At 24.4% G+C, this 26,765-nt stretch overlaps 11 protein-coding genes across 11 annotated transcripts; 2 read left to right on the forward strand and 9 right to left on the reverse strand.

Moving 5' to 3' along the window:
* Positions 1 to 648: 648 nt before the first annotated feature.
* On the forward strand, positions 649 to 2,492 carry DICPUDRAFT_80442 (uncharacterized protein; the record flags this gene model as incomplete). The annotated part of the gene is made up of 3 exons (XM_003289616.1): positions 649 to 659; positions 707 to 726; positions 955 to 2,492. 3 exons carry the CDS (start codon positions 649 to 651, stop codon positions 2,490 to 2,492), a joined length of 1,569 nt encoding a protein of 522 aa, XP_003289664.1.
* Positions 2,486 to 5,032, reverse strand: DICPUDRAFT_72750 (uncharacterized protein). The gene is made up of 3 exons (XM_003289626.1): positions 4,907 to 5,032; positions 4,506 to 4,829; positions 2,486 to 4,430 (listed from the first exon to the last, which is right to left on the reverse strand). Exons 1-3 carry the CDS (start codon positions 4,977 to 4,979, stop codon positions 2,560 to 2,562), a joined length of 2,268 nt encoding a protein of 755 aa, XP_003289674.1. The 5' UTR covers positions 4,980 to 5,032; the 3' UTR covers positions 2,486 to 2,559.
* Positions 5,033 to 5,566: 534 nt separating this feature from the next.
* DICPUDRAFT_154069 (uncharacterized protein) lies at positions 5,567 to 6,403 on the reverse strand (the record flags this gene model as incomplete). The annotated part of the gene is made up of 1 exon (XM_003289627.1): positions 5,567 to 6,403. The coding sequence occupies one exon, from the start codon at positions 6,401 to 6,403 to the stop codon at positions 5,567 to 5,569; it is 837 nt and encodes a 278-aa protein (XP_003289675.1).
* Positions 6,404 to 6,842: 439 nt separating this feature from the next.
* DICPUDRAFT_154070 (uncharacterized protein) lies at positions 6,843 to 7,561 on the reverse strand (the record flags this gene model as incomplete). Its single annotated transcript, XM_003289628.1, has 2 exons — positions 6,843 to 7,160; positions 7,226 to 7,561. The coding sequence occupies 2 exons, from the start codon at positions 7,559 to 7,561 to the stop codon at positions 6,843 to 6,845; spliced, it is 654 nt and encodes a 217-aa protein (XP_003289676.1).
* A 480-nt stretch (positions 7,562 to 8,041) lies between these two features.
* DICPUDRAFT_80446 (uncharacterized protein) lies at positions 8,042 to 8,629 on the reverse strand (the record flags this gene model as incomplete). Its single annotated transcript, XM_003289629.1, has 1 exon — positions 8,042 to 8,629. One exon carries the CDS (start codon positions 8,627 to 8,629, stop codon positions 8,042 to 8,044), a length of 588 nt encoding a protein of 195 aa, XP_003289677.1.
* A 175-nt stretch (positions 8,630 to 8,804) lies between these two features.
* On the forward strand, positions 8,805 to 11,379 carry DICPUDRAFT_80447 (uncharacterized protein; the record flags this gene model as incomplete). Its single annotated transcript, XM_003289617.1, has 5 exons — positions 8,805 to 9,898; positions 9,958 to 10,131; positions 10,186 to 10,412; positions 10,475 to 10,764; positions 10,819 to 11,379. The coding sequence occupies 5 exons, from the start codon at positions 8,805 to 8,807 to the stop codon at positions 11,377 to 11,379; spliced, it is 2,346 nt and encodes a 781-aa protein (XP_003289665.1).
* A 37-nt stretch (positions 11,380 to 11,416) lies between these two features.
* Positions 11,417 to 14,659, reverse strand: DICPUDRAFT_48766 (myosin heavy chain kinase B). Its single transcript, XM_003289630.1, has 7 exons — positions 13,932 to 14,659; positions 13,629 to 13,845; positions 12,710 to 13,547; positions 12,394 to 12,642; positions 12,209 to 12,337; positions 11,792 to 12,139; positions 11,417 to 11,727 (listed from the first exon to the last, which is right to left on the reverse strand). Exons 1-7 carry the CDS (start codon positions 14,209 to 14,211, stop codon positions 11,584 to 11,586), a joined length of 2,205 nt encoding a protein of 734 aa, XP_003289678.1. The 5' UTR covers positions 14,212 to 14,659; the 3' UTR covers positions 11,417 to 11,583.
* A 1,450-nt stretch (positions 14,660 to 16,109) lies between these two features.
* On the reverse strand, positions 16,110 to 16,982 carry DICPUDRAFT_18395 (uncharacterized protein; the record flags this gene model as incomplete). Its single annotated transcript, XM_003289631.1, has 1 exon — positions 16,110 to 16,982. A coding segment is annotated over one exon (873 nt), but the record flags the coding sequence as incomplete, so codon positions are not given.
* Positions 16,983 to 19,098: 2,116 nt separating this feature from the next.
* DICPUDRAFT_80450 (uncharacterized protein) lies at positions 19,099 to 20,562 on the reverse strand (the record flags this gene model as incomplete). Its single annotated transcript, XM_003289632.1, has 2 exons — positions 19,099 to 20,477; positions 20,544 to 20,562. The coding sequence occupies 2 exons, from the start codon at positions 20,560 to 20,562 to the stop codon at positions 19,099 to 19,101; spliced, it is 1,398 nt and encodes a 465-aa protein (XP_003289680.1).
* Positions 20,563 to 21,132: 570 nt separating this feature from the next.
* On the reverse strand, positions 21,133 to 22,341 carry DICPUDRAFT_80451 (uncharacterized protein; the record flags this gene model as incomplete). Its single annotated transcript, XM_003289633.1, has 2 exons — positions 21,133 to 22,259; positions 22,323 to 22,341. The coding sequence occupies 2 exons, from the start codon at positions 22,339 to 22,341 to the stop codon at positions 21,133 to 21,135; spliced, it is 1,146 nt and encodes a 381-aa protein (XP_003289681.1).
* A 1,200-nt stretch (positions 22,342 to 23,541) lies between these two features.
* Positions 23,542 to 25,606, reverse strand: DICPUDRAFT_56276 (uncharacterized protein; the record flags this gene model as incomplete). Its single annotated transcript, XM_003289634.1, has 4 exons — positions 25,502 to 25,606; positions 25,110 to 25,433; positions 24,018 to 25,028; positions 23,542 to 23,786 (listed from the first exon to the last, which is right to left on the reverse strand). Exons 1-4 carry the CDS (start codon positions 25,584 to 25,586, stop codon positions 23,542 to 23,544), a joined length of 1,665 nt encoding a protein of 554 aa, XP_003289682.1. The 5' UTR covers positions 25,587 to 25,606.
* Positions 25,607 to 26,765: the final 1,159 nt, after the last annotated feature.

Here is a 26,765-nt window from a genome sequence, read left to right on the forward strand (position 1 = left end):
ATTATTATTATTATTGTTATTGTGTGTTATTTTTTACATTGTTTGTTAATGATAGTTTGATTATTCGAATTTTTAACTTTGTTTCTTCATCAGTTGGTCATCTGAGATCTTTTTTAACATTAACCTTAATCTACAAATATCGGAATTGTTTGGAGAGGAAGTCACACTATTATATTCTGTACTATATAAATGATCATTATTTATACTACAATTACTATTGATGAGGTTATCTTTACTATTGTGTATTATTATTATTATTATTTACGTATTACGTGTATTATTGAGGGGTGTTTCATAAGGATTGCTATTGTAAAAATTACCAATATTTAAATAGTCATTACTATTATAAGATCAAGACATTGAGTTGTATTATCTTTTCGATAAAAGTAACAAATTATTAAATTATTAATTAATTGTGTATTTGCTTTTGAAAAAAATAAAAAAATAAAAAAAAAATAAAAATAAAAAAAAAACCACTTGCACAATTTTTTTTTTAAAATTTTTTTTTTATTTAAATTTTTTGAAAAAAGTATAAAAATAAAATAACACCAGATATAATAAATTAATCTTAAAAGGTATTATTTGATATAATTAATAAATTTATTTATTTTTAATTTTAAACTATTTTTTTAAAACAATAAAAACAAAATGGTAATGCAGTAACTATTTATAATTTTAAATAATTATTATAAAAATTAAATTTTAGCACAGTTGTTAATAATACGTGTTATTTCTGAAAATTCAAAAAAAAAAAAAAAAAAAAAAAAAAAAAAATGGGGAGGGTCAAAAATTCCGAATGATTGAAGGTAGTGCACAAAAAAAATAGGAAAAAAAAAATAGAAAAAAAATTATTTTTTATTTTTTTCGATTTTTTTTTTTTCATCATTCAATAAATAGTGAAGATGAAGATTTTATTATTATTAATAATCTTCAATTTATTTAATTTTGATATAGCAAAATCTTCATCGGAATATACAGCGCCAAGAAATTGTAGTTATAATGGTATAGATTATTCAAATCTTTTCGCAGAAAATGGTTATAGTAGTAAAGGTGTAAAGATTGGAAATGGTGAGCAATATTTATTTGAATGGAATATTTGTGGTCCATCACCAAATTGTAGAGCTCGGGATGTTTCAGCATGTCAAACCGATAGCATTAAATCAAACTTTCAAGTAGCAGGTCAACTATCAAGAATGCAATGGTCTACTGATTCTTTTAATAATACAATCATTACTTACAATTCATACAATTCATACCATTGTACAGGAAATGTAGAAAGAAAGTTTCAAATTCAATTGCTTTGCGATGGTGAGTATTTAACATCAGAGGATGTATATGAAAGCGAAGAATGTTCTTATTTTGTTAAACTCCATGGTGCATGTGGTGTTGGTCAACAACCACCCAATTCAATCAAGTATCCAACAAAAATGCTATCTAATAAAGCAAACAATTGTAGTTATAATGGTATTGATTATTCAAATCTTTTCAATGCAGAAAATGGTTATATCAGTAAAGGTGTAAAGATTGGAAGTGGTGAGCAATTTTTGTATAATTGGAATATTTGTGGTCCATCCCCCAAATGCACAGGTGTCGATATTTCAGCATGTCAAACCAATACTTATGGATTTAATAATCAAGAAGTTGGCCAACTATCAAGAATGGAGTGGTCTAAAGATTCTTTTAATAATACAATCATTACCTACAATTCAAACAATTCACACCATTGTTATGGAAATGTAGAAAGAAAGTTCCAAATTCAATTACTTTGTGATGGTGAATATTTAACATCAGGGGATGTATATGAAAGCGATGAATGTTCTTATTTTGTTAAACTCCATGGTGCATGTGGTGTCTACCAACAACAAACCAACTATATAGCATCTTCATCCTCAAACACATATCCAACTGAAAAATCAACACTAACAGCAACATCAACTCCATATTACAAACCAATTAATTGTAGCTATAATGGTATTGACTACTCAAATCTTTTTAATGAAAATGGTTATAGCAAAGAAGGTATTAAATCTTCAAGTGGTGAAAAATATTTATATTATTGGAATATTTGCGGTCTCTCACCAATGTGTAATGGTAATGATATCTCTGCATGTCAAACTAATCAATTTGGGTATGGTTACCAAATAACAGGTCGACAATCTGAAACAGAATGGTCCACAAACATTTGGGGTAACCCAATAATTACTTATAGCTCTGACAATTCATACAACTGTCCAAATGATAGTAAAAGAAAGTTCCAAATTCAATTATTGTGTGATGGTAAAGAGTTTGAAATAGAGAATGTAGCCGAAAACAACGAATGCTCCTATCTTGTCAGAATTCATGGTGCATGTGGAATTGATCAAGAACCATCAAGTTTTGCCAAAAGGTTTATAGTTTATCATCAAAATATCATCAAAAATCCAACTAAAATAATTGTTCCAATTGGTTTATTTATATTAATATTAGTATTATTAATTGTAGTTTTAATTTAAATATAAAAAATAAATAATTTTTCTATTTTATTGTATTTTTTTTAGTTTATCTTATTATTTATTTTCTTTAACAAGAGTTGCAATTTAAACATTTTGAAGCAGTAGCATGAGTAATTAAACCAGTGCATGGATCGCAATAATCATCAGTGCATATATTACCATCATCAATTTCCTCTCTAAATACAGGTGAGCACTTACCCTCTCTAGTGCAATGGGATCTCATACATTTGTTTTTAATTTCACAGCCACAATCACATTGGTCACCTGGAATTTCGATTTCAAAACATTCGCCAGTAGATGCTTTACAAGATGTTTCGATACATGGATTTGTAGAATTTCTTTTACATTTCTCTCCTTTTATACAGCCACAGCCATTTAAGTCACATGAATATACTGCACATAAATCTACATTGACACCATCCAATTCATTTGCACAATACTCTGGGGTTTTGGCTACACATGTTCCATTAATACATTGATCTTTGGCATCACAAACTCCTTTACAGAATGTTTCGTATTCGCAACCTGCAGTTGGGTTGCAACCTACCAAAGTTAAACATTCATCGGATCTATCTGGGCATTGAAGTGGTGATGATGAATATAAACCAGTGACTGGGTCGCATATTGAAATAATGCATGAATCGTTTGCATTTGGGTTTGGAACATTTTCAACTAAGCAATTTCCATTTGAAGAATCACATGATGTAACTAAACATTTATTGGAACTTTGTTGACATTTCTCTTGTTTAATACAACCTTGATTTGGATCGCATGAGTATACTGAGCAAATATCAGCATTATCGCTATCTAATTCATTAGCACAATAGTCCGATGTTTTAACTACACATGTACCATTGTTACATTGACCTACATCACAAACATTATTACATAAAGTTTGGTATTCACAACCTGCACTTTGATTGCAGCCAGTATTTGATAAGCATTCATTGGATCTATCACCACAGTTTTTTTCAGATGGTGTATATAAACCTGTATCTGGATCACATGTAGCTTCTATACAGGAATTATTAGCATATGGATTTGGAACTTCTCTTACAATACATTCACCATTTGAAGGATCGCACAATGAAACGAGACATTTATTTGAACCCTGTTGACATTTCTCTTGTTTAATACAACCACCTTGACTTGAATCGCATGAGTATACAGAACAAATATCAGCACTATCATCATCTAATTCTTTAGCACAATAATCTGATGATTTAACTACACATGTTCCATTGTTACATTGATTCTTAACTTGACAAGCGTCAGTACATGATGACTCGTATTGGCAACCATTGGTCCAGTTACAACCTATACTCTTTAAACAGTCATTTGATAAGTCTAAACAAGTAATTGGGAAACTATCAATATTGCCAGTAGTACTATTGCATTGTTTGGTAAAACAGATATTGTCAGATGGAAGAGAAAACTCCTTTGGGGTATGTATACAGTAGTTTGATATTGGGCCATTGATCTTTGTAGTTGGAGAAGGACATATGTCGGTTGTACATGGATTATTATCGTTACATGTGGTTTGGGCATTACAACAGCTGGTACCGTCACCATTACAAATACCACAATAGTCATAGTAATTACAAGTAATTAAAATATTGGTATCAATTCTAATGGTTGATCTTGTTGTATGTCTTTCACAATAAAAGAAATCAATTGGATATACATTGCCTCTTGTTAAACCTAATGAATTTAAATTAACGCTTGCTGATTCGGCAGAGTGTAAACCACCTAAATCAATGACAAGCTTATTGTCAATGAAAACAAAAAAGTCATCATCACCAACAAAACTAAACGTTTCACCACCTTTAAATAAGAAATTTGAGTTAACTTTTAAACAGAAATGGAAGTTATGATATCTACCATTATCATCTTTATATAACCTTTTGGATGAATCGACATCAAAACCTTGATTATCAACTAATTTTAAAAATAAATTAAATTTATATATTAATATTTAAATATATTTAATTTAGAATATTATTATATACTTACTTGGGAAGAAATTTTGATTACTATAGGTATAGATACCACTGTCAGAATTAAAATCTAATGTTAAGTTAATTGGTATTGGGATGTTATAACCTGGTGAAGAAGCATTATTATTTGGTGAAAAGAAATATTGGAATAATTCAGGCTTTATCATTCTACCATCACGATTTGTTGTTATAGAGGGGCTTAAAGAATTTAATTCTGGTACACGAGTAACTGGATTTAATACTGATTTAACCAATTTTTTTGTCAGTAGACCATTTTCCGGTTCAAAATTAGGGTTATACATTGGATGCTGGTCATAAATAGTACCACTTAAAATAATTGCTTAATAATATATTATTAGATTAAAATTAAAAAAAAAAAAAAATTTATAATTTTAATTTTTATAAATAAAAACTTACTTTGAGATTTTACAATATTTATTAATAATACAAAGAAAATAATGTTAAATATAAAATAATTAATATATTTCATTTTTAAATATTTAGAAATATATATATATAGTAAATATATACAAATAATAATACAACAAAAAATTTAAAATAAAATTGAATAAAAAAAAAACAAAACTTTTGAAATTTATATTTTTTTTTTTGATTAAAAAAAAAAAACCATTATTATTTACACACCCAAAATGTAAAACTATCAGAATGTGATTATCATAATTAACCAATAATCTTTTTTTTATTATAAAAAGATCGCACTTATAAATACGAAACTATAATTAAAATATACCATATACTTAATTAATCTTGGGTTTTTAAGTGTAAAGAAGATATGGTTTAATAAAACTGATGGTGTATACACAAACTGCAATTTAAAAGAAAAAATAAAAACAACCACGTTATCTTTTTAAAATTTTTGATTTAAAAAAAAAAAAGTTTTAAATTAAAAAAATTAAAAAAAAAAAAAAAAAAAATAAAATATAAAAAAATAATGGGGGTGTGATGCCACACCAATGGGTGATTGTTTTTGATTATCAAAGAAAATAAAATATTTAAGCTACTCAATAAAATACATACTATAACTTTTATTTAATTTTTTTTTTAAAATATTATTATTTAAAGTTTCTTTTTTTTTGATGATAATGATGGAAAATCATTTTCCGATTCTAAAGATGGTGCAGCTGATAATGATGATGATGTTTTATAATTATTATTATTAATGTTAATATTATTTTTATTATTTATATTTGTATCTTGTTGTTGTTGTGAAATCATATCGGCAAAAGAAATTTTATTTGGCGGTTTTGAAGATGGAGATGAGGATAATGTTGGAGATGTTTCTTTATTGTTGTTGTTTAATGTAGATGGTGATGATAATGGTGGAAATGATACACTGCTTGACTTTTTTGAAAATTTTTGTGAGTGATTATTATTTTTATTTATTATATTTGCCATAGTTAATGGTGCTAATTTTAAATCAATTTCATTATTATTTATGTTGTTATTGTTATTATCTTGTTGTTTTTCATTTTCGTCAATATTGTTATTATTATTATTGTCAATTTTATTTTGAATTGGTGAGTTTGCAATTTCATTTAAAACAAAACCATGGCAATTTAATGGAGCACACCAACAGGCCAATGTTTTACCTTTTAATTCAGTCTTTGCTAATTGAAATAATCCATCTTGTTCTGGTGCAAATATCCAATCCCTATATCTTTTAATTACTTGATTACGATCACCATGTTTACCTATAGTAAAAGGGTTACCCCATTTAAAATCTTCTGGAACACTCTTTTTAATTGTTGGGTTTTTACGTCCAATATAGACATCGTATGGTTTTACTTTACAATGAACTGTTAAATGTGAATATTTTTTATCGTATAAAAAAACTCCATCACTTGTAACTGGATCGTAATCTTCTTTTGGTTCTTTGCCAAATTGATGATTCATTTAAAATTTTATATATAATATATTATATATATATATAATATAAATAAAATAAAAATGAACGAATTTAATTTTGAAAATAAAATAAAATTAAAAAAAAAAATTTTTTTGTTTTTTTTTTTTAAATTTCTTTTTTTTTTCCTAGTTTTAGATTTTATCGATAATTATTGTAAAATTATTAAAATTTGATTAATATTTTTTAAATATAAATGATTCTTATATGAATTTTTTTGAAATTTTTTTTTATTTTTATTTTATTTTTATTTTATTTTTTTTTATTAATTTTATTATAAATTAATAAATATGGAAATATTAATTTTAAAATTGATTGATAATCAACCAAAATTCTAATTTACAAAATACGATAGATTTTCTATATATAGATTTGTTAGTAATGTGATTTTTTATATGAATTTCGAGTGTAATTATTATTATTATTATTTTATAATCTCTTTAAACTCTTTTTTGGTTGTGCTTTGGTTGCAGTTTCAGCTTTCTTTTTAACAGGTGATGAGGCTGTAGCGGTTGATGTAGTTGTAGTGGTGGTTGTAGATGTTGAGTCTGATGAAGTTGTAGTGGTCGAAGGAGATGCGGTTGTGGTGGTGGATTCTTTAGCATTACCAATTGGTTTTGATGCGTGAATTGATGTAAATAATTTAGCTTGTTTACAATAATCATCATAATTCTCTAAAAGTAATCTTGAAGCATCTTCATTTAATGATGATTCAGCATTTGGTACAATTAATAAACATTTAATAGTCTATTTATAATTTAAAAAATTAATAAAAAGATAATAAATAAATTTATAATAATAGAAATACTGACCAATAAAATATGTTTAATACCTAAATCTTCACTCCAATCTTTCTTTAATGTATTTACACAGATTTCACCTTTTTTAGAAACATTGGGGTGAAATATTTTAGTTATAAAATTTGCTTTTGGTGGCACTTTGGGAAAATCTGGTGATAAAATTAACTTTGCTTTAAAATAACCATTTTCATATGGTGTTCCTGCTGGTCCAACAACAACAGCTTCAATATTGGTAAGATCTTCTTCTGATGGTAATAATGTAATATCTTCTAATGGGTTCGAGGTCAAGTCTTTTAATTCTTTTAGTACTCTTCTAATAACATCTGGGGGAAGGTTTTCACTTGACATTTTTTGCGATATATTTAAATGGTGGAGCTAAATAATAAATAATTAAAAAAAAAAATTTTAAAAAAAATTTAAAAAATTTTTTTTTAAAAAAAATAGTTTTTGGCGCACAAACTTGGTTAATCTAATAATAGATATAAACACATATTAATATCCTCAAATTAAAACTTTTTTTAAGTTCTTCTATAAGTTGGATTAAAGATATTTCTATATCGGTTTCTTTAAAAATAAACAATTTGATTAGTCTATTTTAAAATTTTATTTTATCTAAAAATTTAGATATCTTTTGTAGTCAAAAATTTTGTTTCTGGGTTTAATTAATTATTTTTATTTTTTGAAAATCATTAAATTATCTTAAACTTGAAAAAATTTTTAAAAAAAAAATAAATAAAAATAATTTTGGTCACCAAAAAAAATATTTATCCAAAAAAACAAAATAGAAACAATTTGTGATAATTTAATAATAAAAAAAAAAAATTAAAACTATTTTTTATTTGATTTTTTAGTTCTATTAAAAATATAATTATTTAATATATTTTGAGGAATGTCAAATTTTTTTAAATAGTTTTTATCTATTTGCAAATCTTGGGAAATACAATGGTCTATATAATCTTTGGCTTCTTCTGGAATATGAGAGTGGGGTACATTTTCGATAATGTCTCTAATTTGAGAATAAAGGAATTTTTTAAGTTTTTCTAAAGCTTGATCCCATTTATCTTTATCATAACCATCCTCCCCTTCTTTTTTTCTAATATTAATAAGTTTAATTAGAGTTTGATTATAATAGCTAATATCCTTAGCTAATTCTTTGCAGATTTCTGGGTTTTTTAACAAAGTTGTATTATCTACTCTAATAGGATTGGTTGAAAAAATTAAATTTTGCCAAGAATGTTCTTTTTTTAAATTTTGGTAAAAATCATCTGTATTACTGTTATTTATATTGTTTTCAAAATCCAAGAAATGTGAAGGGTCTAGTAAGTTATGTAATTGTATATCGTGATCAAAAAAAAGAAAACTGGGTTCAGTAAAGTAATTTTTAATATCTGAATCTATGTTGATATTTGTATGCATTTTAAAATGTATATTTTTTAAAAAAATAAAAAAATAAAAATAAAAAAAAAATTTTGGAAATATAAAAAAAATATCTTTAAATTGAACTTTGTGATTTGATTTTTTAAAAAAAAATTATAAAAAAAAAATATTAAAAAAAATTTTTAAAAAATCTGCTTTTTTTTTTTTAAAAAAAATGAAAATTTCAATATTTTTTTTTATTTTTTTATTTGCCCACTCTCTTTTATGTCAAGATATCCCTTATTTTACCTCTTTACCCATTGGACCAATATTAAATTATACCCAGTCATCAATTTTAATTTTATTAAGATGTTCATCCCCACTATATATATATATTAATAATACATTGGTATCACTCTCAGAAATCAATTCATTACAATTTGATCAATGGTTTTTGCTCAACACCCCAATTAGTTTATCAACTGATACTAATGGTGCTATTTCTCCACAAATCCTCTCTTTTACAAATTTTGATTTGTCACTTTCAATTTCAACACCAATATCAAGCAAAGAGTTTAAATTATTTGTTTTTGAAAATAAATTTTATGGAAGCGGCTCTGTATCAGTTCCATATTCCTCACCATTAATAATTACAAGAAATAATGTAAACTACCAAAAGTTAAATATAATAAACAATCCGCTTCAAATTTATAAATATAATAAACAGTTAATTAAATCTTGGGAAGAAAAATCTATAGACATAAGATTGAATGATATCACTGTTAGATATTCAAATGAAGATCCATTTTTAGATATTCTTCTATCGATTCCAGAATCAGGAAAAGGGGTATTAAAAATAGAATCAAAAATTAATATCAAAGGTTATGAATATTACTTTGATGAAATAGTTATTTCTATCACAAAAAAAGACCAGGTTTTTAGACTTCCAACAGAACTTATTGATTCTCTTTCTATTGTCCAAGAAGAAACATCGAAATATATTATGACTAGTGCTCCATATGACAAGTCTTCAAGATTAGAGCTTTATTTAGATTCTCTTAAAATCAAATCCGGTGAATTAGTGTGTATCGAAGAGCCAGTATTATTTCAATCACTTACCATCAACGATATTATTCAGCTAGAAGAAATTTATGATTATCGAAAGTATCAATTTAGACAATCAGATAATATTAATGTGATAATATTAGAATATTCTTGGAACAAAATGGTAGGGTGGGAGAAATCACAACCTTTAAATAAGGGTTACTCCTGTAACTTTTTGGATCAAAGAAATCAATATTGCCCCTATTGTCCAGAGGTATACCATAGGTTTGTATTTTCTATTAATTATTATTTATATTTTATCTAATTTTTTTTTATAATTTTAGAATGGTCAAAACAAATAATATTTATAACGTTTATAAATCAAATAGAGTAATCAACTTACATGATTTTGGTTTAGATGTTTCTTTAAATCTGTATGACTCCTCATTTTATTTCAAGAATAAGGATGAAAACATTTTACAAAATAGTCAAGCTTCCATAAATTTTAATTTTACAGAGTAAATATTAATTTTAGTATTCAAATAATAATTTATTTACTAATTAAATTAAAGAACTTTTACTACAGATAACAACTATATATTAATTCCGGATAATAATAAAGATTCATCACTTTACCTCTGGCTACCTAATATAACCAATGGATGCAGCGGCATTAATATCTCTTATTCAGATTTTTTTTCTCAATCATCGTGTCAAATGTCGCAATACTCATGTTCTAATATTCATTATTTTAGAGAACCTCATGACGAAACTATTTATATGAATAGTAAATATAACTGTAAGTATTGTTTAATATATTTATAGTTTATTTATAATAATAATTAATTCACAATTTTTTAGTAAATTATGGAAATAAAAGATCTGGTATTATGTACAGCATAGATTCAATTATTTTTGAAATTCCTCAAACTATTATGAACCTTAACCTTTCACTTTTTGTCCCAAGTCTACCATTCATGCAACCGCTAATTAAAGAGAAATCATTTGAATCAAATAGTTCAATTGCACAATCCTTAATTATAATAAAATATTCATTTTCTAACTTTGGGAAAAGGGGTGGGGATTTCTCCATTTCAATGAATTGTAATGGTACAAGCAATAACTTGTTGAATTATGGAACAATTAAACCAGTAAGTAGTTTAAAAAATGTATTTTAAAATTAACCATACTAATTAATTTTTTAGAAAGAAACTTTGCAGTTTTCTTTATCATTCCAAAAAAGTATATTCTCCAAAAATACAAGAGTTTATGAATGTAAAGTAAAAGTAACAATTCAAAGTTTGGAGTATTGGTCAAAAAGTGATAAAGAAATCGAATCAACAAAAAACTTTATCTTCAGGGAAAACGAAAATGGGTGTTATCATAACATTACCAAAGATTCAATTACAATATCAAAAGAATTTGTTAGAAACATTTCCACCCCAAATGAAGCAACATTTATAATCAAAATCAAGAATAATATTGAAACGATTGACTGGTTTTTCTTTAATATCAATTGTTTCAAAGATTCAATCAATAAAACAATCCAGATTCCTTCTCATAGCTCACTAAGTATCCCAATCACAATAAAGCATTCATCAAATACCAATTGCAAAATAACCATTGACTCATTCCTAACCAAGTGCCAAAATAACATTTATAGTGACAATTGGAACTACGTTTCTGACATAACAAATATTTCCAATAAACAAACCATATCAATATCAAATATAATATTGTTTGTATTGATACTATCACTCTTTTAATGAAATAAAGCTAAAACATAATATAATTAAAAAGATTCATTTAATTAATGTTTATACATTAAAATTTATGGTTTATTTATATAAGTTTTTTTTATTAATATTATATGTTTATAAGAATTTAAATAAATATATTTGTATAATTTAAATACTATATTGTTATTCTATTATTATTATTATATTTTATTTTATTATTATTAGTTTTATTTATTCCCATCCCCATAATTTAATGGTTTGATCATGACTGCAACTGATAAGACATTTTTTATTTTCCCAAACTGCTAAGCCCTGAATTGATGCATTATGAGCCTCTATTGTCGAAACACACTTTAATGATTCTAAATCCCAAACCTGGAGGAAAAAATATTATTAATATAAGTTCAAGTAAATTTAAATTTATCAAAATTTTACATACCTTTATAGTATTATCATCAGAAGCAGTAAATAAAAATTTTTCACAAATTACCATATTTTCTACCCAACCCATATGACCTCTTAAAACCTGTATTGGCTCAAGATTTTTTAAATTCCAAACACGAATTGTTTTATCATAAGAACCGCTATAAAGCGTACTACCTAAAATACAAATTGTTGTTACCCATTTAGTATGACCTTTTAATGTATATAGATTTTTAATTGTTGTTTTTGATGGTGATATATCCCAAATCTTGATCGTCTTGTCATTTGAACCACTAAATAAATATTGACCACTAACTGCAAGTGTTTTAACTGCACGTGCATGGCTTTCTAAAGTATGTTTACACTAATAATAATAAAAAAATTAATATTTACGATAATTTTCCATATTCTATAGTTTTTATATTTTGCATACCTCTAATGTTTTTAAATCCCAAACCTTAATCGTTTTATCTGAACTACCACTAAATAAATATCTATCATTAACAATTACAGTATGAACTGGCTTATCATGACCTTCTAAAGTAAAAATACATCTAAGTTTCTGAAAAAAAAATTAATATTAAATTTTTTTAAAATTGTTTATATAGTTTTACTTACTTTTAAATCCCAAACCTTAATTGAATGATCTGAGCTACCAGAAAATAAATATTGTTCATTATAACAAATTGACTCTACTGGACCTTCGTGCCCTTTTAAGGTTTGGATACATTCCATTGTTTCATTCTTATATTCATATACTCTTATGGAATTATCTGAACAACCTGTAAATAATAAATTATCACAAATACATAAATGGCTTGTAACATGATAACCCTTTATAGACTCTAATAATTTAATTTTATCAACCTAAAAATAAAAATAATAAGTAACTAAGCTTTATAATGGAATATTATATTAAATTAAAATTACTTACATTTAAAGACAATTCTTTTTTCTTGTGATCAACTAATGGCTTTTCTATATCTGCAGATGATTTTGATTTTGATCTTTCTTTTACAGGGGTATTAATATTATTATTAATATTATTATTGTTATTATTATTATTATTATTATTACAGTTATTAAAATTATTATCTGAGGAATTTAATAAGGATGATCTATTTATAATTGGCGAGGCAAGTTCTCTTTCTGAAGCACCATTACCAGTTGAAATTTCTACTATAGATTTTGTAACTGTTGAAACATTGTTATCTCTTTCTATTGAAGTATCTGGGAATATTAAATCTGGTCTTGGAACAGTACCACAATCACTTTTTTCACTTTTTGGGTTGATACTTTGAAGATTTAAATATTGGCAAATAGCATTACATTTGTGAGTGTCTAAAAACTTCTCGAAACCTTTTTGACCTAAATTTCCAATACCAAAACCAACGCCATCGTATGTGTGTATTTGTGGGTCAGTATAATGATCACCTACACCTTGAATATCGATAATTAACAATTGACGGTTTGAGTGTTCATAGGTAAAATGTGAAAATGACTGTGGTGTATTTCTTTCATCATTACTGACAAATCCACTATTATTATTATATTTTCTATATTGACCTTCGACATATGGCTCTGCTCCACATACTAAATCTGATGAGGTTCTATCTACAAATTCTAATACGCATGATTGTAAAAACTCAATTTTCTTTGGTGGTTTTAAAGCATTATATTTATCTGCCCATTTCTTTGCTATCATTTGCATTCTAACATCTTCGAAATATGATCCTCTTGCTGTTGGTTTCTTTGATATTTTTGAGACATATCTATTAGATTTGTTTAAATAAATGGTTTAATTAATATTTGAAATTTTTTTTTTTTTTTTTTAAAAAATATTTGTTTATTACCTTCCACTTTCATTTGGTTTTGATAAATCTTGTGTGTGATAAGCTTTTCTAAAAGCACCCTCTGCAAATGGAACTGGTTCTACTTTTACCAATGTTGCTGTGCATGTCCACTGTGCTGTTGTTGCATATGGATCATATTCCCATTTAACAGCACGTTCTGATCCTTCTAAAAATGTCATATTTAATGTTGGTAAAAATGATTCATTTGTTGGTTTACCTAAAAGAATTAATAATAATAAATAATATTAATAAAATGATTCCTCTAATGCTAAAATCTAACCTAAAATTATATTGGTAATTTACTCTTTTTAACTCTAACATATAATGTATCACCAACTTTATATTGAATATCGCCCAATGTATTACGTGCTTTTAACTTTTCAAATTTATTATCACTACTATTATTTGTACCTGTTGATATTAACTTCCCAATTTGTAAATCTGTTTGTGATGTGCCATATGGAAATCTAAATATTTTACCTTCATGTAATAATTTTCTAATAGCTGATATTGAAGTGTCATTCGTTAAATCTGATAACTCTACTTCTTCATCTTCATAAGAAAACCATACACTAAATACCATGGTTATTATTATAGGTGGTGAATTTTATTATATTTATTAATTTCTTTTAATATATAGAATTATTATTTATTATAATAAAAAAGATTTATTATTTATATATTTTATTATATTTGAAAAAAAAAAAAAAAAAAAGAAAAAAAAATTATAATAATGTGTTTAGTTATTACTATGCGATTTTCTTATATATTTTATTATTATTATTATTATCAAAAAAAATAAATATTTTAAATCTTTTAAATTTTAAAAAGTTATTCTATTTTTACTATTTTATTATTATATTATTATTACTATTAAATTTTTTTATAAACTATTTGATTTTAAAATTATTAATTTTTCAAATTATTGCTTAAGTATTATATTATTTAAAAATATAAATTCTATACACAACTATTTAAGTCTATATATAATATTGAAAAAAAAAGTTTTTTTTATAATTTATTTATTTTATAAATATATAAAAGTATTTATTATTACAACAAAAGTTTTTTTTTTTTTTTTTTTTTTTTTTTTTTTAAATAATTAAGTTATATGAGTGAGTTTTTTTGGGTTGTTGAATATATGAGTGGGTTATTGAGTTTTTTTGTTTTATATATTGTGTGTGGGGTGAGTTATTATTTATTATGTGTGAAAATATTATGGTGTGTTGGAATGTGGTTACTTATTATTATTATTATTATTATTATATAATTATATTATTATATTACGAATAAAATAAACAATAATAGTTATTATTTTATGGTGTGATATTAAGACACAAAATAAAACAAAAAAAAATAAATAATATAAAAAAAAATTAAAATAAAAAAGAAAAAAAATATAAAAAAATTAAAAAAAATAAGAAATTTAAAAAAAGAAACCTAGTTACCTGATTTGATTTTAGTTATCCTTTCCTTTTCCCTTCCTTTTATTTTATAATTTTATAAAATGGTTTATTACATAAGGGTTTTTTTATTTTCTTCCACCAAAATTTTAAATAGGTTTTTTAAAAAAAAAAAAAAAAAAAAGGGGGATTAAAAAATTTTTAAAAAACTAAAAAAAAAAATTTTCAAAATTTTTTTTTTAAATTTTTTTTTTTTTTTAATTTTTTTTTTTTTTTTTTAAAAAACTTTTTTTTAAAGTGGGTATGTTTTATTATATTATTTCTTTTTTTAATATTTATTTTACCATTTTTTTTTTTTTTTTAAAAATATCTTTAAATTTTCAAAGAAAAAAACAATTTGTTCATCTTGTATGCTCTCTATCTTTTTTTTTAATCTAAATCTTGATAAAAATATTTTTTGTTTATTTTTTATTATTTTTTTTTTCTTTTATTAATTTATTTATATAAAAATGTCATTGCAATCAAAAAAAAAAAAATCAATGATTAAAGGGTAAAAAGTTATTTATAGATCAAGCACAATTAAATAGATCACATCATTAGATAAATCTTAATAGATCTGTAATAAATATCAAAATATAGCAAATTAAAAAACTACAAGAGTCATGATTGTAAACTATTGCCAAAACAAACAGATAACAGATTCGAGTATGAAATAATGTTAAAATTTCTTCAGGGTCCATTGAAACCAAACTATTTAAATTGATAAAATTTTTTAAAAGAGATGGTGCAACTCTAGTAGAATAACATGATTATTATTTTTAGTATTTAATTTAACAAATAAAAATGGTCTGAAAATTACTGACGATTTTTGGTTTTTATTTTAAATATTTTATTTAAAGAGATTTATTTTTACTGATGATGGTATATCGCATTGTTTTATAGGGTCTCTGAAATATTCACCTATTGTTAATATTTCTAGTGATGGAGGTATACAGTCTTTTTTAAGTGTTTGGTTAAATTGATGACCAAATTTTAATATTTTAACTGTTGAGGGAATATCGCCATCTTTAAGAGGTTGATTGAATTTATAACCAAATATTAGTGTTGAAACTGAATGGGGTATGGATCCTTCACTTAGTGGTTGATCGAAAAAAATTCCAAATTCTAATATCTTTACTGTTTGCGGTATATCTCCTTTTTTAATTGGTTGGTTGAATTTTCCTCCTAGTATTAGGGTTGAAACGGATGAAGGAATTGATCCTTTTAGAGGTTGATTGAATTCATAACCAAAAGTTAAAATCTCTATTGATGATGGTATATCGCCTTGTTTGATTGGTTGATTGAAGCAGCGATCAAATGTTAGGGTTTTAACTGAGAGTGGTATATCGCCTTCTTTAAGTGGTCTATTGTATCTTTCGCCAAACGTTAATTTCTCTACAGAGGATGGTATAGATCCTTCGTTAAGTGGCCCGTCAAAACTGTAACCAAATGTTAATGCGGTAACAGAGGACGGTATATCTCCTTTGTAAAGTGGTTGGTCAAAACTGTAGCCAAATGTTAACTCTGTTACTGACTCGGGTATATCTCTTTCATTAAGCAATTGATTGAATTTTTTACCAAATGTCAATGATGTAACTGAAGACGGTATGGAGCCTTCGCAAAGAGGTTGATTGAATTCATAACCGAGTATTAATGTTGAAACTGACTCAGGTATATCTCCTTCCTTTAATGGCTGATTGAATTGACCACCAAATTCTAATATCTCAACCGAAGATGGTATATCGCCTTTATTAAGTGGTTGATTGAAATGTAAACCTAAATCCAATGATTTAATTGAGAATGTGAAATTGCTGAATGTTTGTTTGAAAGAATCACCAAATCTAAGTATTTCTACAAATGGTAATAAAGCACAACTAAACTTTTTATTAAAATTTATTGTTACATTTGTTAAGTATTCTTTATTTGGGTATGCTATAAATTTTTCGTATGAAATAAAGATTATTTTTTTTCTTAAAAATAATTTTAAATGTTTTATTATTTCATTTTTTATTATTATATTCCTCCAAACTTTTAAAAATAAATTATTGGTATCTTGGTTAACATAAATATAGTATATGTATTTATTTTCATATAATTAAAAAAAAATATTTATAAAAATTAAAGGAAAAAATTCTAAAAAAAAAAATTTATTTTATTTCAAATTTTTAAAACAGTTTTTTTTTTTTTTTTCAAATTTTTTTTAAAACATTGTTCCCAAATATATTAAATTGGCAATAGTAATATTTACAGGAAATGTCGAATAGTAGCCGTTGTATCAAGCCAAAATCTTGATCAAAAAAAATGTGAAAGTAGTACTATCTGTTATTATTTGTTAAATTAAAATTATTAAAAAGTAAATTAAATTATTTATAAAACAAAAATAAAAAATAAAAAATATTATAGGAAAAAAAGATTATAAATTTTACTATAAATTTATTAATATTTTGATGAAGGTGATTAAAAAAATTTACAGTTGTTTAACACATTTTTTGATCGATACGCGTTAAACTTTATTTACTTTCGAAGGTGTTATGATATAATGAAAAATTGTTTGGTGCCTCCAATGAAACATATAAAGGAGTTTGTTCAAACTCCATAGGGCTAAATTCATATGGGATTTCCATTCCATTGTATTTTATTTTTGGTTTTACCTTCAAATAGGAGCTGAGTGCAAGGATCCTTTTATTGCAGAGGATTATTCGGTAAAAAGGTGGACTTTCGCAACTAGTGCTGGGTTTGGGTTTAAATTCAATCTCTGGGTATGTGAAAGTATGACCCGAGTATTGAATTTCAAGGTAATAGATACCACTGGAAGCCAGAGCTGTAAGGCAGCCAATAAACCAATCATCGATTCCTGAGTATTTGATTTTGAACATTATACTAGTTTTGAATTCTGGAACTTCAACATTTCTTAATGAGGCTTGTATTTCTTTTACATTAGGTGGAATTTTAAAAGAAAAATACATATTGTTACCACGCCATGATTTTCTTGGAAGTTTAAAGAGTTCATTTAGCGGTATTTTAAAATTTTCAAGTTCTTTTAAAAGAGCCTTAGTTGAATCATTTTCTACAACTCTTGTTACCTGTACAGCTGGTTCGTCTGTATAATTTCCTCGAAAGTTATGATTATCATTTTCTCCTCCTGAAGGATCTTGTTGTTTTAGAAGCTCTTGTTCTCTAATTTTGTCAAACTTGTTATTTGTAACAGAAGTATTTTCTCCAGAGTTTTGTTCAACAGTTTCAATAAAATCAATTATATGAGTTGAATGCACATTGCTCCTCACTTGATTTAAATCCAGCACTAGATCTTTGATAATAAAAATAATAAATTAATAAAAAATTTAAATTTTAAAAAAATTAAATTTTTACTCACAATCACCCATTTTTTGCATAAAAAAAAAAAAAAATAAAAAAAAATAAAAAAAAAATAAAAAAAAAAAAATTAAATTTTGAAATTAAATATTATTGTGTTAATTATGTAAAATGATGATGAAAAAAAAATAAAAAAATTTTTTTTTTTTTGTTTAAAAACAAAAAAAATTTAACCAAAGCCATTTTTTTTTTAAGTTATTTGCAAAAAAATCCAATCAAAGCCATTTTTTTTATAAGTGATATGTCACCAACTCCTTGGTATTCAAAAAAACTTTGAAATATTTTATTTGATTAAAATATTTAATTCTTTTAATTGTTTTATAATATATCTTTTAAAATTATAATAAAAAAAAAAGATATATAAATTTATCATAGTTAAAAATTTTCTCGAAATATCTTAAAAAAAAAAGAATCTGTGTGTAAAAGTTTTGTCAATAGAGATGTTATTAAAAAAAAAACTAATTAAATTGGTTTTTTTATTTAAAAAAAATAATTATATGATAAAATATTTGTATTAAAATAGTTTTTTAAAATCGACTTGAAAAAAAAAAAAATTAATATTAATTTTTTAGTTTTAAAATTTTTATTTTATTTATTTTTTATTTTTTTATTTGTAAAATGATTTTATTATTATTAAAATAATTTGGTGGTGCTTTTTAAACTTTATAGTTAAATGTAAAGGCACTTAGAGGAGTATTCACTGGGTTAATTAAACCATCTGGGACTGGGAATGAAATATAGAGTGGTGTGACACCAAATTTAATAGTGCTGTATTCATATGGGATTTCCTTTCCATTATATTTGACCATTAGTGGCTTTGGAGTTGAATTGGCTTTTTCTTTTGGTTTTGCTTTTAAAAAAGAGCTGAATGCATAAAATCTATTATTGTAGAATTCAAATTTGTAAAAAGAGGGATCCTCACATTTACTAGTGTTGGTTATAAATTCGATCTTTGGATCTTCAATATCTGGATATGTGAAAGTATGACCCGAGTGTTGAATTTCAAGGCAATAGCTACCGCTGGTAGCTTTAGCTGTAAGGCAACCAATAAACCAATCATCTATACCCGAATACTTGATTTTTAATAATATACCAGCCTTGATATATGGTTTTCGAACATTTTTTAATGAGGCTTGAAATTCTTCAACATTAATTGGTATTTTAAAAGAAAAATATATTCCTTTACCACCCCAAGATTGTTTTGGAAAATTAAAATGTTCATTGACTTTTATTGAAAAACTTTTAAGTTCTTTAAGAACATTAGTTGTTTCATCATCTACTTCATTTCTATTCACTTTTAAAACTTGGACATACTCATATTTTCTGGCAACTTGGCATTTTTTAGAATTTGTATTGGAGGAACTACGTTTTTTATAATTTGGTTGATTTTTAAATGTCAAATCTTGCTGAACATTTGCTCCTTGTGCAGGATTATTACTTTGCAAGATCTCTTTTTCATTCCTAATTTTAGGGTCAACGTTATTACTTTGTGAAGAAACGGTCAAATCAGTCACATTAACAATACCTAAAAGTTGGAAAAACTCTGCAGAGCCAGTAGCAACATTTGTATCAGTAGTTGTAGCAGTAGTTGTGGCAGCAGTAGAAGTATTTGTATTTGAAGCAGTGTCAGAAGTAGCAGTGTTTTTGTCAATAACAAATGGTTGTTGTTGTTGTTGTTGTTGTTGTTGTTGTTGTTGTTGTTGATGTTGTTGTTGTTGTTGTTGAAAAGTATCTAAACCGTCAGAAGTAGCAGTGTTTTTGTCAATAACAAATGGTTGTTGTTGTTGTTGAAAAGTATCTAAACCGTCATCAGATTGTATTTGATGGTTTAAAAAATTATTACTAGTATTAGCAACAGTAGTTGCGGTTGCGTTTGCGGTTGCGTTTGCGGTTGCAGAAGTATAGGTAGTAGTTTCTCTATCAACTAATAAGGGTGATTGTGGCTGATATTCATCAAGTAATGAAGGATTGTATTGTTGGGAAGGATCAAAACTATTATTTAATAATGGTAGTGGATCTCCTAATAGAATATTAACTATGATTATAAAATTAATAAATAAGAAATAGTTTAAGTTATAATAATTTATTTTTTATTACTTACACCAAGAAGGATCACCCATTTTTATGTTATTACACAAATAAAATTCATCACTCATTTTTATAAATATTGTTTATTATTATTTTATGATCAAAAAAAAATTAAAAATAAAAAAATAAAAATAAAAAAAATATTTTAATATAAAAAAATTTTCAATTTTTTTTTTTTTATATTAAAAACTTATGCTTAATTGAAATCTATATAGATTTTCATATAATTTAAATCTATAAAAGATATAAGTTATTCATTTTTTTTTTTTTTTTATTAAAACAATAAAAAATGATTAAATATAAGATAATTTCTTTTATAATATTTATTATTCAAATTAAAATGTTTTTTTTTTAAATTTATATATCTTGAAATAGACTTTGAATTGATACTCACCTTTAAATAATTTAGAATCACTTTTGCTTTATTTTTAATTATCATCATAATTTTTGGCATATTTTTTTTTTTTTTATTTTTTTTATTTTTTTATTTTTTTTATTTTTTTTATTTTTTTTATTTTTTTATAAATGCACAAACCAATACATTGAAAATTTGTAAAATTTTTTTATTTATTGATTTATTTTTTCATTTTGTGAAATGATTTTTATTTTAAAACTTTATAATAACATTCAAAGGTATTTTGAGTATTGTTTGGATCATAAAAATCGTCTGGGATTTCGAATGAAATATAGAGTGGAGTTTGTCCAAAATTAATATTGCTATATTCATATGGGATTTCCCTTCCATTATAGTTCACCACAAGTGGCTTTGGAGTTGAATTGGATTTTAATCTTGGTTTTGCTTTTAATAAATAGCTGAACGCATAAAACCTATTGTTGAGGTATGTTAATTTGTAAAAAGATGGAGGTTCACATTTAGTAGGGTTGGTTATAAATTGGATATTTGGGTATGTGAAAGTTTGACCCGAGTGTTGAATTTCAAGGTAATAGCTACCACTGGTAGCTTTAGCTGTAAGACAACCAATAAACCAATCATCTATACCCGAATACTTGAGTTTTAATAATATACCAGCCTTGATTATTGGATTTTTAACATTCTTCAACGAGGCTTGGATTATTTTTACAGTATTTGGTATTTCAATGGAAAAACACACTTCTTTACCATGCCATGATTCTTTTGGAAGATTAAAATGTTCAAAGACTTTTATATTATATTTTTCAAGTTCTTTTACAACACTAATTATTTCTTTTTCTTCATATCTTGTTACCTGTGTAACCAAATCATAGGTGTAATTTCGGGAATTAGTAGATGTTTCAAGTTTCTTATTATTTGGTTGGACTCGATATGTCATATTTTGATGAATGTTTGCTCCTTGTGAAGGATCATTTTTTTGCAATATCTTTTTTTCAGTTCTAATTACAGGATCAACTTGATTGTTTTTTGATATTATATCCACCAAATTATCTACAATAATTATATCTGAAAATACGCTAATGTTTTCATCTGTTTTTTTATCAATTAATGAAGGAGTTTGTGGTAGATTAGTTATTAAACCATCATCAGATGATGGTGATTGAAAGTTTGTAAAATTATTACTAGAAGTAGTGGTAGTAGTAGTAATAGTAGTAGTGGTAGTAGTACTATTATTTTTATTAAATGATAAGGGTGATTGTGGCAGGGATGTATTAATTAATGAATGATTTTGTTGTTGGGATGTATCAAAACCATCATTAAATAATGATCGTCCATCTTTACTAAATTGAGAATTAACTAGATTATAAAATTAATAAACAAGAAATAATTTAAGATTTAATAATATTTTTTATTACTTACACCAATTCACATCACTCATTTTTGTATATCTATATTATTTATTATTAAAAAATAAATAAAAAATTTTAAATTTTGTGTGAAAAAAATTTAAAGAAAAAAATTTAAATTTAAAAAGCATAAGTTTTTTTATTTTTTTTAAATTTATATTGATTAAAAAGATTTTTAAAAATTTTTAATTTGTACAGATTCTTATAATATAAATCTCTACAAAAAAAATATCAGTTCCCTTTTTTTTCTTCCATATTTATATTCAATTTAATATATATATTGAAAATAATTTACTGATTAATTTAAAGTATTTGTTTTAAAAAAAAAAAAAAAAATATTGGAAATGTACAAATATAACTAAAAAGTGATTAAATATAAGATAGTTTCTATTATAATATTAGTTTTTTAAATTAAAATTTTTTTTTTTTTTTTAATTTATATTTTTCTCTTTTCTTAAGTTTAGTTATATTATAAATAGGTTTGTGAGGTTTCCAAGTTTTTTAAATATTTATGATAAAAAAAATTTATAAAAACACAAAGTCTAACTTTTATTTTAAAAAAGTATAAACTTAACACAGACAATTAAAAAAATAAAATTTTAATATTTTTTAAAAAGTTTTTCAATAAAAAAAAATTTTAATTTTATTATTGAATGTTAAAAGTTTTGATCAAAAGAACCTATGATTATAGTACCAGAGCTAAAATAGATAATTACAATCTTTGCACAACTTCTTGGTATAAATACTTGTTCATTTATCTTGAAATAGACTTTGAATTGACACACACCTTAAAATAAAAATTATTTTTTCTGAAAAAAAAAAAATTTTACAGTTTTTTTCAGTTTTTTTTTTTTTTGATTTTTTAAAGATATTCACAAAAATTTAAAAAAAAAAATTTTTTATTTTTTTTTTGGTATGTTTTAATATTTATTATTGTGTATTTCTTCAATAATAAAGAATTTTTTGAATTTCAAGAAAATAATAATTATTTATGATAACAATACCAAAATTTAATTATTAAACCAAACAAAATAAACACTCCCAAATAAATTATTTTTTGTTCATTAAAAATATCAAAATTATTTAAATAAAAATTAAAATAAAAGAAACACAAATACATGTATCGAAACATCTTGCAAACCAAATCTATTTTTAGTTAATGGTCATTATGAAAAAATAAAAACAACAATGATTGTTTTTTTTATATAAAAATATGATATTATTAATTTTCTTTAACAAGAGTTGCAATTTAAACATTTTGAAGCGGTGGCATGAGTAATTAAACCAGTGCATGGATCGCAATAATCATCAGTGCATGTATTACCATCATCAATTTCTTCTCTTAATAAGGGTGAGCACTTACCTTCTCTAGTGCAATGGGATCTCATACATTTGTTTTTAATTTCACAGCCACAATCACATTGGTCACCTGGAATTTCGATTTCAAAACATTCCCCAGTAAATGCTTTACAAGATGCTTTGATACATGGATTTGTAGAATTTCTTTTACATTTCTCTCCTTTTATACAGCCAAGGCCATTTGAGTCACATGAATATACTGCACATAAATCTACATTGACACCATCCAATTCATTTGCACAATACTCTGGGGTTATGGCTACACATTTTCCATTAATACATTGATCTTTGGCATCACAAACTCCTTTACAGAATGTTTCGTATTCGCAACCTGCATTTGGGTTGCAACCTATCAAAGTTAAACATTCATTGGATCTATCTGGGCATTGAAGTGGTGATGATGAATATAAACCAGTGACTGGGTCGCATATTGAAACTTCGCATGAATCATTTGAATTTGGTTTTGGAACATTTTCAACTAAGCAATTACCATTTGAAGAATCACATGAATGAACTAAACATTTATTGGAACTTTGTTGACATTTCTCTTGTTTAATACAACCACCTTGACTTGAATCGCATGAGTATACAGAGCAAATATCAGCACTATCACCATCTAATTCTTTAGCACAATAATCTGATGATTTAACTACACATGTTCCATTGTTACATTGATTCTTAACTTGACAAGCATTATTACATGTTGACTCGTATTGGCAACCAGTAGTCGAGTTGCAACCTTTACTCTTTAAACAGTTATTTGATAAGTCTAAACATGTAATTGGAAAACTATCGATCTTACCAGTAGTACTATTGCATTGTTTGGTAAAACAGATATTGTCAGATGGAAGGGATAACTCCAAAGGAGTATGAATACAGTAGTTTGGTATTGGGCTAAATATCTTTGTAGTTGGAGAAGGACATTTGTCGGTTGTACATGGATTATTATCGTTACATGTGGTTTGGGCATTACAACAGCTGGTACCATCACCATTACAAATACCACAATAGTCATAGTAATTACAAGTAATTAAAATATTGGTATCAAATCGAATTGTTGATTTGGTTGTATGTCTTTCACAATAAAAGAAATCGATTGGATATACATTGCCTTTTGTTAAACCTAATGAATTTAAATTAACGCTTGCTGACTCGGCTAAGTGTAAACCACCTAAATCAATGACAAGCTTATTGTCAATGAAAACAAAAAAGTCATCATCACCAACAAATTTAAACATTTCGCCACCTTTAAATAAGAAATTTGAGTTAATCTTTAAACAGAAATGGTAGTTGTGATATTTATGTTGTTCATCTTTATATAACCTTTTGGATGGATCGACATCAAAACCTTGATAATCAACTAATTTTAAAATAAAACAAATTATAATTATTAATATTTAAATATATTTAATTGATATATAGAATATTATTATATACTTACTTGGGAAGAAATTTTGATTACTATAGGTATAGGTACCACTATCAGAATTAAAATCTAATGTTAAGTTAATTGGTATTGGGATGTTATAACCTGGTGAAGAAGCATTATTATTTGGTGAAAAGAAATATTGGAATAATTCAGGTTTTATCATTCTACCATCACGATTTGTTGTTGCTAAGGGGTTTAAAGAATTTAATTCTGGTACACGAGTAACTGGATTTAATACTGATTTAACCAAATTTTTTGTCAGTTTACCATAATTCGGTTCGAAATTAGGATTATACTTTGGGTTTTGGTCATAAATAGTACCACTTAAAACAATTGCTTAATAATATAATTTTAATTTTAATTTTAATTTTAATTTTAATTTTTATAAATAATCAAAAACTTACTCTTTTGAGATTTTACAATATTTATAAATAATACAAAGAAAATAATGTGAAGTATAAAATAATTAATATATTTCATTTTTAACATTTAGAAATATATATATAGTAAATATATATACAAATAAAAAAACAACATAAAGTTAAAATATAATAGAATGAAAAAAATAAAAAAAAAACTATTGAATTTTATATTTTTTTATTAAAAAAAATCAATTATTATTTACACACACTAAATAGGTTTAAAACAATAGTATGTGATTATCATATTTTTTAACCAATAATCTTTTTTAAATATTAAAAGATCCAACATAAAAATACGAAACTATAAAATACTAATTAAATCCTGGGTTTTTAAGTGTAAAGAAGATATGGTTTAAAAACTGATATTGCAATTTAATTAAAGAAAATTTATTTATTTTACCACACCATTTTTTTTAAAATTTAATTTAAAAAAAAATTAATAAAAAAATTAAATAATAAAATATAAGAAAATAATGGGTTGTGATGCTACACCAATGGGTGATTGTTTTTTGATTATCAAATAAAAATAAAATTAACAAGTTAAACAATAATATTTTAAATAATAAAAAGTGCAGCATTAGATTAATTAATTTTAATTTATATAATAAAAAAGATAATATTGTTTTTTTAATCATAAAAAAATAAATAGGCAATAAATAAAGTAATAATAATTACTAATACAATATAGCAAGGTATAACAGAGGTATACTACAACTAAAGACAAAGTAACAATAAAGATTTGAAATATAATATTATAATAATAACATCGATAATAGAACCAAAGTTTTTATAATACACCAAAGATATATCGCATTTAACAAAAAGAGTCCCATCATGATTTTTATAGTTTTGGTAATCATTATGAAATAATTAGAGAAGGAACTTTTTACATAAATTACAAGTCATTATGATGTTAACAATAATTATAGATATCCACAAAATGAAAAAGGAGTTTAAAAAAATAATGTTACCAAATATTATTATCAGCAGCAGTAATATTTTTATGGAAATGTCGAATAATAGCTATTAAGCCAAAATCTCAGTCAAAAAATGTGTTAAAGATATAGAATCATAAAAAAGAAAACAAAAACTTTAAGTGAACTTTATTATCTTTCCTATAATATTTTTTATTTTTTATTTTTTATTTTTTATTTTTTATTTTTTATTTTTTATTTTTTATTTTTATATAATTTAATTTACTTTTTAATAATACTACAATAGTTTAATTTAAGTTAACAAAACAATA

Source organism: Dictyostelium purpureum (genome assembly GCF_000190715.1).
Source record: "Dictyostelium purpureum unplaced genomic scaffold DICPUscaffold_185, whole genome shotgun sequence".
NCBI lineage: Eukaryota > Evosea > Eumycetozoa > Dictyosteliales > Dictyosteliaceae > Dictyostelium > Dictyostelium purpureum.